At 33.7% G+C, this 14,328-nt stretch overlaps 2 protein-coding genes and 1 non-coding gene across 6 annotated transcripts in view; 1 reads left to right on the top strand and 2 right to left on the bottom strand.

Annotated features, from left to right (window-relative positions):
* The window catches only part of TMEM64 (transmembrane protein 64), a 59,878-nt gene that overhangs the window by 12,368 nt on the left and 33,182 nt on the right, over positions 1–14,328 (bottom strand). Inside the window, exon 3 of one of the 3 annotated variants that reach the window (XM_059902424.1) lies at positions 8,996–9,298. The exons of 1 other annotated variant lie outside the window; for it this stretch is intronic. In XM_059902424.1, coding sequence (XP_059758407.1) covers positions 9,188–9,298 — 111 coding nt within the window. In that variant the 3' untranslated portion in view covers positions 8,996–9,187. Of the gene's footprint in view, positions 1–8,995; positions 9,299–14,328 lie in introns of those variants that run through there. One more of the 3 variants, XM_059902422.1, reaches the window with a different exon arrangement.
* LOC132352113 (endoplasmic reticulum transmembrane helix translocase-like) overlaps positions 1–14,328 on the top strand; it is a 78,917-nt gene that overhangs the window by 45,882 nt on the left and 18,707 nt on the right. The gene's annotated exons all lie outside the window — the stretch shown is intronic.
* TRNAK-UUU (transfer RNA lysine (anticodon UUU)) lies at positions 5,582–5,654 on the bottom strand. Its single transcript has one exon. It is a non-coding gene; the product is annotated as a tRNA-Lys (tRNA).

Raw genomic sequence — 14,328 nt, 5'->3', positions numbered from 1 at the left:
AGATTACATATTGTATGGCTTCATTTATATAACTTTTTAAAAAATTTTTAAATGTTTTAATTTGTTTCAAAGTTAAACCCAAGACACACTGACTTCACAGGAAATCCAATGAGAAATGTTTTTCTAGGCTGAACACCTGTTTCCCCTTAGTCTCCCCACAAAAAACATTACATGTTAATTACTTTCATTTTACAATCACTGCTAAATAAACATTTTTAATATAATAATAAGTCAGTAAGGGAACTGAACCAGATTCAGGATCGAAATAATGCAGTTTTCCATGAAGATATCAAAGCCATATTTTTCACCTCAACTTCCAACATTTCACGTAGGTTAAGGACGTCCCTCAAGAATCTCTAAGCCCTCCTTCCCCCAGCTTCTAACTCATGGCATTCTGCATGGCAGGCCTCCTGAGAGTCTAGGGCGTAAGAGTTTTGGGGGCTTCAGAAAGCGGGCTGCGGACCTCCTGCCTGAGGCTTTGGTTTGAGCCCTGGATCCGGCCTTACTTGTGTTTCCCCGCAAGGATGGCGTCTCAGTCTTTCCTGAAGTTGGGCGCCATGCAGAATGCCATGAGTTATATAACATTTTTGAAACACTGCAGGGGGCGTGTGTTCGATCCCTGGTTAGGGAAAAAAGATCTCACATGGTGCTCAGCACGGCAAAAAAAAAAAAAAAAAAAAAAGAAATGACAAAATTATAGTAATGAAGACCAGATTAATGGTTGCCAGGATTAATTAGGGGGTGGGGACAGGAGAGAAGTGGGTGTTGCTATGAAAAAGGAAAATGAGGAATTCTTGTGGTGATAGAACTGTAATATATCTTGACTGTAGCAATAGTTGTGATATCCCTAGTTTTGATACTGTACTATACTTATGCAAGATGATACCAGTGGGAGATACTGGGTAAAATTTCTGTGGTATCTATTATTCTCTTATATTAAAAAAAAGCCCCAAAACTCCCTACACAGAAAACCCCAGGACCAGATGGCTTCACTGGCAAACGTCACCATTTTTTTTTTCCCTGAGACATGTCTTTAGTTGTAAACAAATCTGTTCTGATTTGCCTATTTTCATTTTCTTTTTAAAATTATTATTGCTAATTAATACTGTTTGTAATTCTTTCAAAAAATTTAAATTAGATTTATTTAAACTAAAATAACAAAACAAAAACAATTCACCCCACCCATGGCCTCTTGCAACCACCAGTCTGTTCTCTGTATCTATGAGCATTTTTTTTTTTAAGATTCCGCATGTAAGAGAGATCATATGGTATTTGTCTTTCCCTGCCTGACTTATTTCACTTAGCATAATGCTGTCAAGATCCATCCATGTTGTTGCAAATGGCAACGTTGTATTATTTTTATGGCTGAATAATATTCCATTGTAGATATATACCACAATTTCTTTACCTAGTCACCATCGATGGACACTTAGGCTGTTTCCATATCTTGGCTATTGTAAATAATGCTGCAGTGAACATGGACATGTATATATCTTTTTAAGGTAGTGTTTTTTTCCCCTTTGGATAAATACCCAGAAGTGGAATTGCAAGATCATATGCTAGTTCTGTTTTTAATTACTTGAGGGACCTCCATACCATTTCTCATAGTGGTTTCACCAGTTTACATTCCCACCACAGTACACAAGAGTTCCCTTTTCTTCACATCCTTGCCAACACTTGTTATTTCTTATTTTTTTTGATAATAGCCATTCTGAAATGTGCGAGGTGGCATCTCATTGTGGTTTTGATTTGCAGTTCCTTGATGATTAATGATGATGAGTATATTTTCATGTACCTTTTGGCCATCTGAATGTCTTTTTTGGAAAAATGTCTATTCAGGTGTTCTTCCCATTTTTTAAATTGGATTGTTTTTTGCTGTTGAGTTGTGTGAGTTCTTTGTATATTTTGGATATTAGCCCCTTATCAGATATATGATTTGCAATTATTTTCTCCCATTCAGTAGGTTTACTTTTCATTTTGTTGATATTTTCCTTCGCTGTGCAGAAACTTTTTAGTTTGGTGTATTCCCAATTGTTTATTTTTGCTTTTTTGCTTTACTTTTTGTGTCAGATACAAAAAAAACATTGCCAAGACCCATGTCAAGGAGCTTACTGACTATGTTTTCTTCTAGGAGTTTTATTGTTTCAGGTCTTATGTTCAAGCTTTTAATCCATCTTGAGTTAATTTTTGTGTATGGTGTAAGATAGTTGTCCAGTTTCATTCTTTTGCATGTGGCTGTCCAATTTTCCCAACACTATCTATTGAAGAGACTGCTCCTTTCCCAATGTGTATTCTTGGTTCCTTTGTTGTAAAGGCTCTATAGTCTGTTCCATTGATCTATGTGTCTGTTTTTATTCCAAAAATTATATTGTTTTAATTACTATAGCTTCATAATATAGTTTGAAATCTGGAAGTGTGATGCTTTCAGCTTTATTCTTTCTCAAGGTTGCTTGGCTCTTTGGGGTTTTTGTGGTTCCATATAAATTTTAGGATTGTTTGTTCTCTTTCTATGAAAAATACCATTGGAACTTTGATAAGAATTACACTGAATCTGTATATTGTTTTGGATAGTATGGATATTTTAACAAAATTAATTTCTCTAGCCTATGAACATGGAACATCTTTGTATTTATTTGTGTCTTCTTCAATTTCTTTCATTAACGTCTTTTAGTTTTTAATATACAGATCTTTCACCTGCTTGATTAACTTTACTCCTAGGTATTTTGTTCTTTTTGATGCAATTGTAAATGGGATTATTAATTTCTCTTTATGATAGCTCATACACTAATAAGCATACACAGCATATTTTTGTATATTGATTTTGTATCCTGCAAGTTAATTGAATTTCTTTATTAGTTCTAATAGTGTTTTGATGGAGTCTTTAGGGTTTTCTGTATATAATATCAGGTCATCTGCAAGTTTCTTCTTCCTTTCCAATTTGAATTCCTTTTATTTCTTTTTCTTGCCTAATTCCTCTGGCTAGGACTTTCAATGCTATGTTAAATAAAAGTGGTGAGAGTGGACATCTTGTCTTGTTCTTAATCTTAGAGGAAAAGCTTTCAGCTTTTATTATATTGAGGTATGTTTCCTCTATACATGCTTTGTTGAGAGTTTTTATCATACATGCGTGTTGAATTTTGTCAAATTCTTTTTCTGCATCTATTGAGATGATCATATCATTTTTATCCTTCACTTTACAAATGTGGTGTATCACACTGATTGATTTGCAGATGTTGAACCCTTCTTGCATCTGGGGAATAATCCCATTTGATCATGGTGTATGATCCATTTAATGTATTGTTAAATTTGATTTGCTGATATTTTGTTGAGAATTTTTGCATCTATATTCATTAGGAATAGCTTGCAATTTTCTCTTTGTGTGTGTGTGTGTACGGCAAACTTGTCTGGTTTTGGTATCAGGTTATACTGGCCTTGTAAAATGTGTTTGGAAGAGTTCCCCACTATTCTATTTTTTGGAAGAGTTTGAGGAGAATTGGTATTAATTCTTCTTTGAATATTTGGTGAAATTTCACCAGGAAGCCATACGGTTCTTGATTTTTGTTTGTTGGAAGGTTTTTGATTACTGATTCAATCTCCTTGTTAGTTATTGGTCTGTTTAGATTTTCTATTTCATCATAATTTGGTTTTGTTAGGTTGTATGTCTCTAGAGTTTTATCCATTTTTTTCTAGGTTGCCCAGTTTTTTGGCATATAATTGTTCATATTGGTCTCACAATCCTCTGTACTTCTGTGGTATCAGTTATAATATCTCCTTTTTCATTTTTGATTTTTATTTATTTGAATCTTTTTTTCCATTGACTCTAGCTAAATGTTTGTCAATTTTGTTAACTTTTTTCCAAGAACCAGTTTTACTGGTCTTTACTATTGTCTTTTTAGTCTCTTTCATTTATTTCTGCTCTAATCTCTGTTATTTCCTTCCTTCTAACTTTGGGCTTTGTTTGTTCTTCTTTTTCTACTTCCTTAAGCTGTAAAGTTAGGTTGTTTATTTGAGATTTTTCTTGTTTCTTGAGGTAGGTGTTTATCTGTATGAACATCCCTCTTCAATCTGCTTTTATTGTATCCCATAAATTTTTGTATGTTACACTTCCACTTTCATTTGTCTCAAAGTATTTTTTGATTTCTCTTTTGACTTCTTCTTTGACCTATTTGTTATTCCACAGCATATTTATTCTCCAGTTTTCTTTGTGTAATTAATTTCTCATTTCTACCATTGGTTAGAAACAATGCTTGATACAATTTCACTCCCCTTACATTTATTAAGACTTGTTTTGTGGTCTAACACATGATATATCCTAGAAAATGTTCTGTGTACACTTGAGAAGAAGTTGTATCCATTGCTTTTGGATGGTACCTTTTGTAAATATCTGTTAAGCCCAACTTGTCTAACATGTCATTTAAGGCAGATGTTTCCTTATTGATTTTTTTTTTGTCTCAATGATCTATCAATTGGCATAGTGGGGTATCAAAGTCTCCTACTATTATTGTATTGCTGTCTATTTCTCCCTTTGGGTGTGTTAATATTTATATATTGAGATGCTCCTATGTTGGGTGCATAAATATTTTAAATGTTATATCCTTTGGTTGGATTAACCCCTTTATCATACCCCTTTTTGTCTATTACTATTTTTGTCTCTTAGTCTTTGTTCTAAAGTCTATTTTGTTTGATATAAGTATAAATACTCCAGCTTTCTTTTGGTTTCCATTTGCAATGAATATCTTTTTCCACCCCTTCACTTTCAGTTTGTGTATATCCTTACAGCTAAAGTGTGTCTCTTGTAGGCAGCATGTAGATAGGTCTTGTTTTTTTAATCTACTCAGCCACCCTATGTCTTTTGATTGGAGAATTTAGTCCATTTATATTTAAAGTAATTATTGATAGGTATGTGCTTATTGCCATTTTGTTAATTGTTTTCTTGCTGTTTTTGTAGTTCCTCTCTGTTCCTTTCTTCCTCTCTTGTTCTCTTCCTTTGTGATTTGATGACTTTCTGTAGTGGTATGCTTATATTCCTGTGTCTTTACCTTTTGTGTACTTTCTGTAGGTTTTTACTTTGTGGTTACCATGAGGCTTACATATAACAACTTATATCTAAGTCTATTATAGATATCTATAAAACTCCAAGAAAAATAAAATGAAAATAAATTGGGAAAAATACTTCCTATACAAATATCAAAGGGTTAATCAATTAATCAATAAATTACCCCATTTTTATGGAATATGAAATTTTCTAAGGTATTGATAAAAGATTTAAGAAAATAAACATTGAATTACTGAAAGTAAAGAAAGAAACTAATTTCTAAACCTTAATGACTGTACTTATTACACTGAGCTCTACAATATCCCTCAGTGAATTTGTGAAAGTATTCAGAAAGTTTCTATTAAATTCACAAAAAAATTAAATGTTCTTGTTTTCAATAATGCAGAAAAGGAAAGAGTCTCTGGTATAGTATAATTATGGGTATTAAATTATATTCCCTAGCATTTATATCACATATGAAAAGTGAAAAATTATTTACAGTCAACATTTTTTTTGGGCCACATCACGTGGCTTGTGGAATCTTAGTTCCCTGATCAGGGATTGAACCCGGGCCCTCGGCAGTAAAAGTGCGGAGTCCTAACCACTGGACCACCAAGGAATTCCCTAGAGTCAACATTTTTGAATATTTATTAAATACAGTGAAGTAAGTAAATCATATTCCATCTACACAAGGTCATATTAATTTTAGTATTCAGTAAGTCAACAAATGTTTGTAATGTATCTACTTGATACCAAGCACTATTCTAGGTGTTGGCAATACAGTGATGAACAAAACAGGGAATAAGACAAGTGCCTCTGAGAGAATGAGGGTGTTGAAGTAAAATAATTAAATATGCATTAGTACCTATGACTAAGACTCCATGGAACATCTGGTTTCTGTATTTCTGCTTCAGCTGAGCCCTAATCAGGGTCCCTGGTCTATTCTAAGAAAGAGAAGAAAAGCAGTTGTGTACAGGCTAGTGATAAGGAAGAGAGACTTTCTCCAGCTGGCCCCTTCTTTTACTCTGTGCAATGGCAAATACCATTCAAGTAACTGAATATGCTACTACTACTGATTTTACTATTAAAATTTTGGAGGGTTAGAGCCAGGAACTCTAGCTATGCTTGTTCATAAACATGAGAAGGACAGAAAACATGAACTGAGGGAAATGTCAGGGCCGAACTCCATTTAGTGAAGTCTTTCACAGGTGAATGGCAGAGCTGAGATAGAACTCTTTCTATTAAATTGACAGATCAAGTAAGATTCTTCAAGTCTTTCAACATCAGCTTTCTAAAGATCTCTCAATACAATTTTGTAAGGGTGTACAAAGTACATATCCTATGGACACTGGACCATGTATCTTCCTTGGAATCACTATGAATATCTGTGACTTCCTAGAAATCCCCCTGCCAAAATGTCATCAGGATCATCCATTTTATCCTGCTTCTAGGAAGAACTGTTTTAATGGCTACTTAGTTTTGTTTTTCTTTCCCATTCACCAGTTACTGGGGTACCCAAAAAGCCAACGACCTATCTTTAAAAATAAAAATGCCAGCTATTTTTATTGAACTCGTGTAATAGCAAACATGTAAAATATATAAAATCAATCCACATATGTTTTGTATCTTTCAGAGACAGAGTTAAAATTTTGTGAAAGAATACTTAAGTAGTCTCAAGCTAATTATATTTCTTAAGAAAACTCTCATTTACAATCCCCTTTGATGATTATACTGATAGTGAATTGAAAGTGAGAGTAGTTTTCTCTCTCTTATATATGTAATAAGGCAAATAGTTATGTTTGTTAATGCTAGGAAGCTTCTAAATGAGCCCCAGGAGAAACAGTAATTCCCAAGTTCTTATAAGGAATGAGCCTATTATTGCCTGTGCAAATTTAAAACCAGATTTAGAGCTCATCTGTTTTCAGCTACTATTGCAATGGAGGATAACGCTGGAAGGAAGGCATGGTCAGTCCACGTAGCCTGAGGGAAAATTACCATAGAGAGAGAGGAGTTGACAAACCTAGCACTCTGGCACGCCTTCCTCTTGGATAAATATGCAGATCCTATCTACTTTGCATTTTAGAAGTATGGGACAGATGAGCAATTATTTAAATAGGTTCCATCAGAATTGGTCTACTTAACTGCTTTCCTCCTTTAACTGATACGCAAATGTTGGAGATCATCCAGGTTTAATTTATGGACTTTCTTTCTTCAATGTCTACTCTTTCTCTGCAGGTGATCTCATTCATCTCAATGGCTTTTATATGCTAATAACTCCTAAATTTACATCTCTGCCCCAAACTTCTACTCTAAGTTCTAGACCCATATAACCAATTGCCTACTAATACTAGGATTCTTAATTATAACATGTCTAAAACAGAACTCATGAATTTCTTCCCAAACCTGTTAACCCCTTCTTCTTCCTTGCTACACTGAATGGCTAGCCTCCACTCAGTTGCTAAAGCCAGAAACAAAAATTTATTTTTAATAACCTCTTTTGGAATTCCCTGGTGGTCCAGTGGTTAGGACTCGATGCTTTCACTGCTGTGGGACTGGGTTCAGTCCCTGGTTGGGGAACTAAGATCTCACAAGCTGGCTGGTGCGGCCAAAAAAAAAAAAAAAAAAACACCACCACCACCAACAAAAAAAACCCTTTTTTTAACGCCCCCCATATCCAATTTATTAATGAGTCATTAATTCTATCACTTAAATCTACCTTGAATCTATTTTTGGTTGCCAAATCTGCTGGCCCACTCTTTCTCATCTGGGCACCTGTGAAAGTCTGGAGACTTTACTTCTTGGCCTCTTCTAATCCATACTCCACATACCACCAGATTTACTTTTTGAAAAATGAGAATTCCAAATTTACAGGAAATTTTCAGGTATAGGGCAAAGACAAAGGTCTTCCTGAACTCAGTTTCAGATATGATGATGCATTCATAGTCCCTAAATTCTTCACTGAGTATTTCTTCTCCTGCCATCAAAACGTTTTTACCATCTAATACAAAGAACTAATTCAAGTTTTCTGATTATCTTGATAATGACTTTGTGACTAAGAGATTCAATCCAGGATCACATGTTACATTTTAGTTGTATTGTCTCTTTAGACTTTTTTAACCTGGAACAGTTTTTCAGTCTTTTATTTTCATACTCTTAATACTTTTGAGGATTACAGGTCAATTATTACAAGATGCCTCAGTGTGGGTTTGTCTCATGTTTCCTCATAAAGAGATTCAGATTATGCATTTTTGGCATAAATATCACAGAAGTGATGCTTTTTTTCCCCTCATTGCCTCATATCAAATTGTCTTCCAAGAAAAAGATGCTAAGTTGAATTAAACACGAGACTTATTGGGAGAAATGCCTGTGAAGAATAAAGGGGAAGAAGCAGGAATTGGCAGAGAGAGGGTCTTTAGACCAATATTTGGGACAAACACCTGAGAAAGGTGAGAAGGAGGTAAGAACTCACACTCTAGTGCAGTTCTGAGAAAACCTCAAGACAGACTGATGGGGTGTCCCCAAGAAAATGTTTCCTGTTAAAGGAATCCCACATCAGGCAGGAATGGACAGGCTTAAGTATCCCCACCATGCTCAGTGATTGGCTGGGAGTAGACTAGGAGAAGTGGACCTCAGCATTCATAGGGATAGTGGCTGGAAGTGTCAGCAGCTATTCTCTCCAAGGTATGTTCTCTCAGCAGGGTACTTCCATGGCCACCGTATAGGTGGTATATAATTTTGATGATACCATTTCTGGTGATATGCACTTGGTTAAAGGTGGTACCAGCCAGATTTCTCCACCACAAGTATGGTAGTTGCTGGATGGTGATTTTTTTATTTCCACAATATCTTCTAGATTTATTAGTTGGCATTCTGCTATAAAGTAGAGCTTTCTCTTTTCCCATTTCTTTACTAATTTTTTTCAGTATTGACTCATATACTCCTATTTCACTAATGGGCTATGACTTGTTTTTAATCTTTATTTACGCTGGTGATCAAATTGTTCCAGATTTGGCCAGCAGGAGTCCTTTCAGGCTGGCTCCTGGTTTTTTTGTTTTGTTTATTTGCTTGTTTTGAGATGTCCTATCATTCTTCGATCACTTCCTTCTCTTCACCACAAAAAACCAGCTCCAGGACCACATAGTCCTGCTCTGTTCACAACAAAAGCGAGACCAAAGGAGGGACAAAGTGGGGTGGGAATGAGGCCGGGTCATCGTCAGGCTGGGTGAGAAAGTGTCTGAGAAGGAAGAACACAGCTGCCCTTGCCTGGTGAAAAAAAAAAAAAAAGCTAGGATTAGCCATTTGTCCCAGCTAGGATTAACCATTTGTCCAAGGAGCACTGGTTCCTTCTAGCAGAGAATGGCATTTTGAAACCAAGATCTGGGTACTAGGTGTTCTCATTATTATTGGAGTGCCATTGCTCCCAGACCATCTCAGTGAACAGAGATAGAAAAAAAAAAATCTATATGCATATAGAACATATGTGTACACACACATACTTATATATAAATATATGTTTATATATATCTATCTCTGTTTAGAAAATCAAGACTGAAATTCTAATCCAATGTAAAAAAGTTCATTCTGACATTCCTGCTTTCCATACTTGTAGCTCCTTCCTATCACAGTGAGAAACATGACTTACATTATACACAGGGTGTTTATTTATTCCTCATGTATAAAACCAATCTCATGACCTCATTAGGTCACCACTAGACTTTGTGCTCCTTCCTTGAGCAACCCCAGGCTTTCCTCTGAGACACTGTTGCACTCCATCTCAAAATATTTTATAAACACCAGGTCTTTGAAACAAGTTATTATCATCATTGGAATAAATAGTCCAATCAAGAAGTGAAAGAGTGGCATGGACTTATGTATACTACCGATGTAAAATAGATAGCTAGTGGGAAGCAGCTGCATAGCACAGGGAGATCAGCTCAGTGCTTCGTGACCACCTAGAGGGGTGCGCTAGGGAGGGTGGGAGGGAGACGCAAGAGGGAGGAGATATGGGGATATATGTATGTGTATAACTGATTCACTTTGTTATAAAGCAGAGATGAACACACCATTGTAAAGCAATTATACTCCAATAAAGATGTTAAAAAAAAAAGAATCTGTACCTTTTAGAAAAAACAAACAAACAAACAAACAAAAACCAAAATTGAATTTTGTGAAGTAGTATATAAACTTAAGGAAGAAATACAAAATACGAGGGGAAAATAACAGAGAAAGAAAATGACAGATAAGCTGAGAAACATTAAAGATATTCATTTATTTAATCCTTTAACAGTTAATTATATAGCACCTACCACGTGGCAGGTGCTGTTTTAAGAGCAGGATATGCACCAGTGAAAAGAAAAGATACAGACACAAATATTTGAGTAATAGAAGTGCTAAGTAAAGAATTCACACACAAAAAACCCCCCAGAATCACTAATAAAGGGTACAACTGTAAACTGAAGATGCCTTTCAATATATTAAGAAATATGATTTGAGTTGGGGAGGAAGTAAAGAAGAAAACCAACAAACAGAAACCAAGATCAAACATGTCCTGGGAAAATTTTCAATGTCAAGGATGAATCACTGACTTTAACTATAAAGCTATAAAACTTTTAGAAAAAATAACATAGAAGAAATGATTGATACACCCAACATCCTGGATGTATCTCCAGAGAATTATACTGGTGAAAAAAGCCAGTCCCCAAAGTTTACATCCTGTATGATTCCATTTTCATAACATTCTTGAAATGACAAAATTATAGAAATGAAGAACAGATTATTGGTTACCAGGGATAAAGGAGGAGGTGGGGGGAGGGAAATGAGTGTGGCTATAAAAGGACAACATGCTGTGGCTATAAAAGGAAAGAAATTTCCTTTCTTGTGATGGAAATATTTAGTTTCTTGACTATATCAGTGTCAAAATCCTGGTTGTGATATTGAGCTTTAGTTTTGCAAGATGTTACCATTGGGGGAAATTGGTAAAGAGTACACAAGATCTCTCTCTTATTTCTTACAACTGCATGTGAATTGAATTTACAATTATCTCAAAATAAAAAGTTGAATTAAAAACTAAAAGTATGTAGTCAAAGATTAGTCTGTTTACTCTAGCTATCATCTGTGTATAAAAGTACCTAAAAACATTTTTAGACCCGCAATATTTATTACCCAACTATATGTTTCCTGTAAAGATCTCTAGAAAACTCAAGAGAACCTGTGGACAGGGATAAAGCAGTCCCAACAGAGGCAGTTCAGTATTTAGAATAAGTATTATGTAGTTTAGAGATGAGTAAAAAAACTTTACTATAACTAGAAATTGATGTAATTACTGACAGAACAAGAGTAATTATGAATACTCTAGAAGGGTAAGGGATGTGATATTACTACTTATTACGAATACTGAAACATTAGTTAAAACTAACAACAAAAAGACTTTCCCATTTAACTAATGATGAAGAATGAGGGAACAGAAAACATCACTAAAGAGCATAAAATTATTTTTCTCTCCTTAAAAAGAAACAAAAATATAGGATGCTTGATTAGATAGTTATAAATTGATAATTGCAGTATCATGACTGTGAATTGCTTTAACTCATTTATAAAGTGTTAAAAGTAGGATATTTACTTTCAAACGTTATTAAAATATTAATGTAAATAGAGTGCACATCATACAAGTAACACCATAATGGAAAAAGGAAAAGGGAGAAGTATAATTTTTAAATTATAAAGTAAAATAATAAAACGTGCAAGTGGTAAAAATTAATCAATCAAAATAAGTAGAATCTCAGATAAAAATAAAAATAATTAGAAATAGTATATTCTTTAAAATAGATAACAAAGTAGAAAAAATCTTAAATGCAGCCTAGAAATTAATTTAGAAAAGAATGATTTCTTTACAATTTGGTTTCCAAATAAAACCACAGGAGGTCTTTTTGTTTTGAACTTCAAAATGAGAGTGTTTGAGTCTAAAGGTTATGTCGTTTCTAAAATATATTGTGTAGAGAAAAAAAATTAAGGATTGCGATAGTATGTATCCATTTTTGTCAGTGAGATAAATGCATACAAACATATTTAGACACATATTTATAGAGAAAAAATCCAAAAATCTTTACACTAAATTATTAGTTGTGAATTATATATACCTGTTAAAAAGATAAGATTTCATTAAAATAACTAAAAATACTAAATAGACCTAAGACAAATCATACAACATTAAATAAAATGGAATGTAAAACGTAATGAACATACATGTCTGCATTAAACAATATGTATAGGATAATAGTTGAAAAAATTAAACATTTTAGGGAGGTGGAATTAAGGCTTGAATTATTTTTAGAAATTTAAAATTTATCCTTGTTCATTAATTCTGAGGGTAGCACCTTGTAATTCATTTTTTTTCCACTTTGAATCTTAAATTCACCTTAATTTTTTCAAAAGATAGCTTGCTTTCACAATGCTATTTATTGATATCACCTTCTTTACATAATATATTCTTATGTATACATGGGTCTGATTCTACACTTTCTCTTCTGTTCCATTAATCTAAGTATTTCTTCTGATTTCAATGACTTTACATATGACATTTTTGCACAGAAAGTCCTCTTTTGTTACCTTTTTTAAAAAACTTTCCTGGACATTTTCACACTTTTATTATTGCAGATGATCCGTGCATCAGTTTATTAAAATAAAAATCAAGAACAATGCTTTGGAATAATTATTGTAAGAAGACTAACTTGACAGGATAATTTGAGAGAATTCAATGTGTGATTTAACAATGGGATGAACTGCCTCTTTCATGTTACAAGAATAGTACAGTACCGCTCACTCATTCCCAGCTAACAGAACAGCTAAAAGTTTAAATATATTATAATCCCTGTAAGAAAAATAGTACATTCTATTTATTTTTTTACTTTGAATGATGATATGAAAGAGTAAGTCAAAATGAGAGAGGTATTTCTAATTTGATTATAAAATTTTAAAATGTTTTATCAATTTTGACTTTGACTTCAAGTTAAATCAACACGAAGAGTTTTCAGCTCATCTGTCAGGAGTAACAAGGCAAGAAATTTAGTGTACTTATGTGATACTAAATGGTAGTAAAAGCTGCATCTAAATAGGCTAATTCTTAACTGATGAGCCAAGAGTAGCTGTGATACCCAACACAGACATAATTTTAAATTATTTGGTCTCTTATATCTCAGTGAGACTATTAGGGCCTCCTTTTTGCCCATGGAGCCTCTATACAGTGTCCCCTGCAGAAATGGTAATTAAGTCTGTCACTGAAAAAATGGGGAGCAGTGAGGGAAGGAATTCACATTTCTTAAATGTCTGTTATGGGATAAGTGCTTTGCTTTTTACTTTTTTTGGGGGGATACAGTACAAAAATTGAATCAGAAGCCAACTACTGTTCACTTTCATCTCTGCAGAGTTAACTCATTTAAATAATTCAGAACTTTAGGTTAAATGATTTGTCAAAGTAGTTTCTATAAAATTTCAACTTTTCTGTAGTATTACAACTAAAATTGTTTCTTTCAATCAGTTTGAATAAATCCTATTTTAGTTCTAATTTTGTCTATCAAATCAATAATTACAAAAAGTTCATAAGCTAAGTCTGATAATAAGCTCAGTTGATAATATCTACTCCTGAGTGTTTAGTGCACATATTTAACCTTGAAAGCATTTTATAACCATATGCATACTTAGAACTTTCACTATCATTTCTTAAGCTTGAGACTAATGCTGGAGCCGAAATGATCTTATAACTGAACTGATTCCCTACTTCTACATCCAGGAGATATGATAACGCTTGCAACTGCTACCTAGGAATACTTTTCCTTTTCCTTTCAATTACTTTTTATAAATTTCTATGTATTTTGAAAAAAGATTTTGCTTCTTTTGCTTCATGGGAATTATATCTATTTTTACACATAACAAATTTTTTCTGAGTGACACTGTCTAACCTAAGTGCCCTAAAATTCATTTTTCTTGATCTCAATGACAAATATTTAAAACTAAGAGATTGGAATACATATTTTTCCATTTGCCTCAAACTATTTTGATAACTATTTGTTATTATTATAAATGCAATTTTCTAGGGCTTGATATTTTCAAAGTGAGTTTAAAATTCAGCCTTAATCAAATTATATCAAGTTTAAGTGAATATGTAATAAAACTTTCACTTAATCAGGGTGATGGTCCCTGGGCTTTGTGGTGCTTCTGAAGCTTCCCATATCACCAAGGCAACACAGGCTGGATGCTTTTGTGTCACTGCTTATGTAGGCTTCCCATCTGCCAAAGAG

This window comes from Balaenoptera ricei, chromosome 17 (assembly GCF_028023285.1).
Source record: "Balaenoptera ricei isolate mBalRic1 chromosome 17, mBalRic1.hap2, whole genome shotgun sequence".
Lineage (NCBI taxonomy): Eukaryota > Metazoa > Chordata > Mammalia > Artiodactyla > Balaenopteridae > Balaenoptera > Balaenoptera ricei.
The sequence above is the reverse complement of the archived record's forward strand: the minus strand, read 5'-3'. Positions and strand labels throughout refer to the sequence as shown.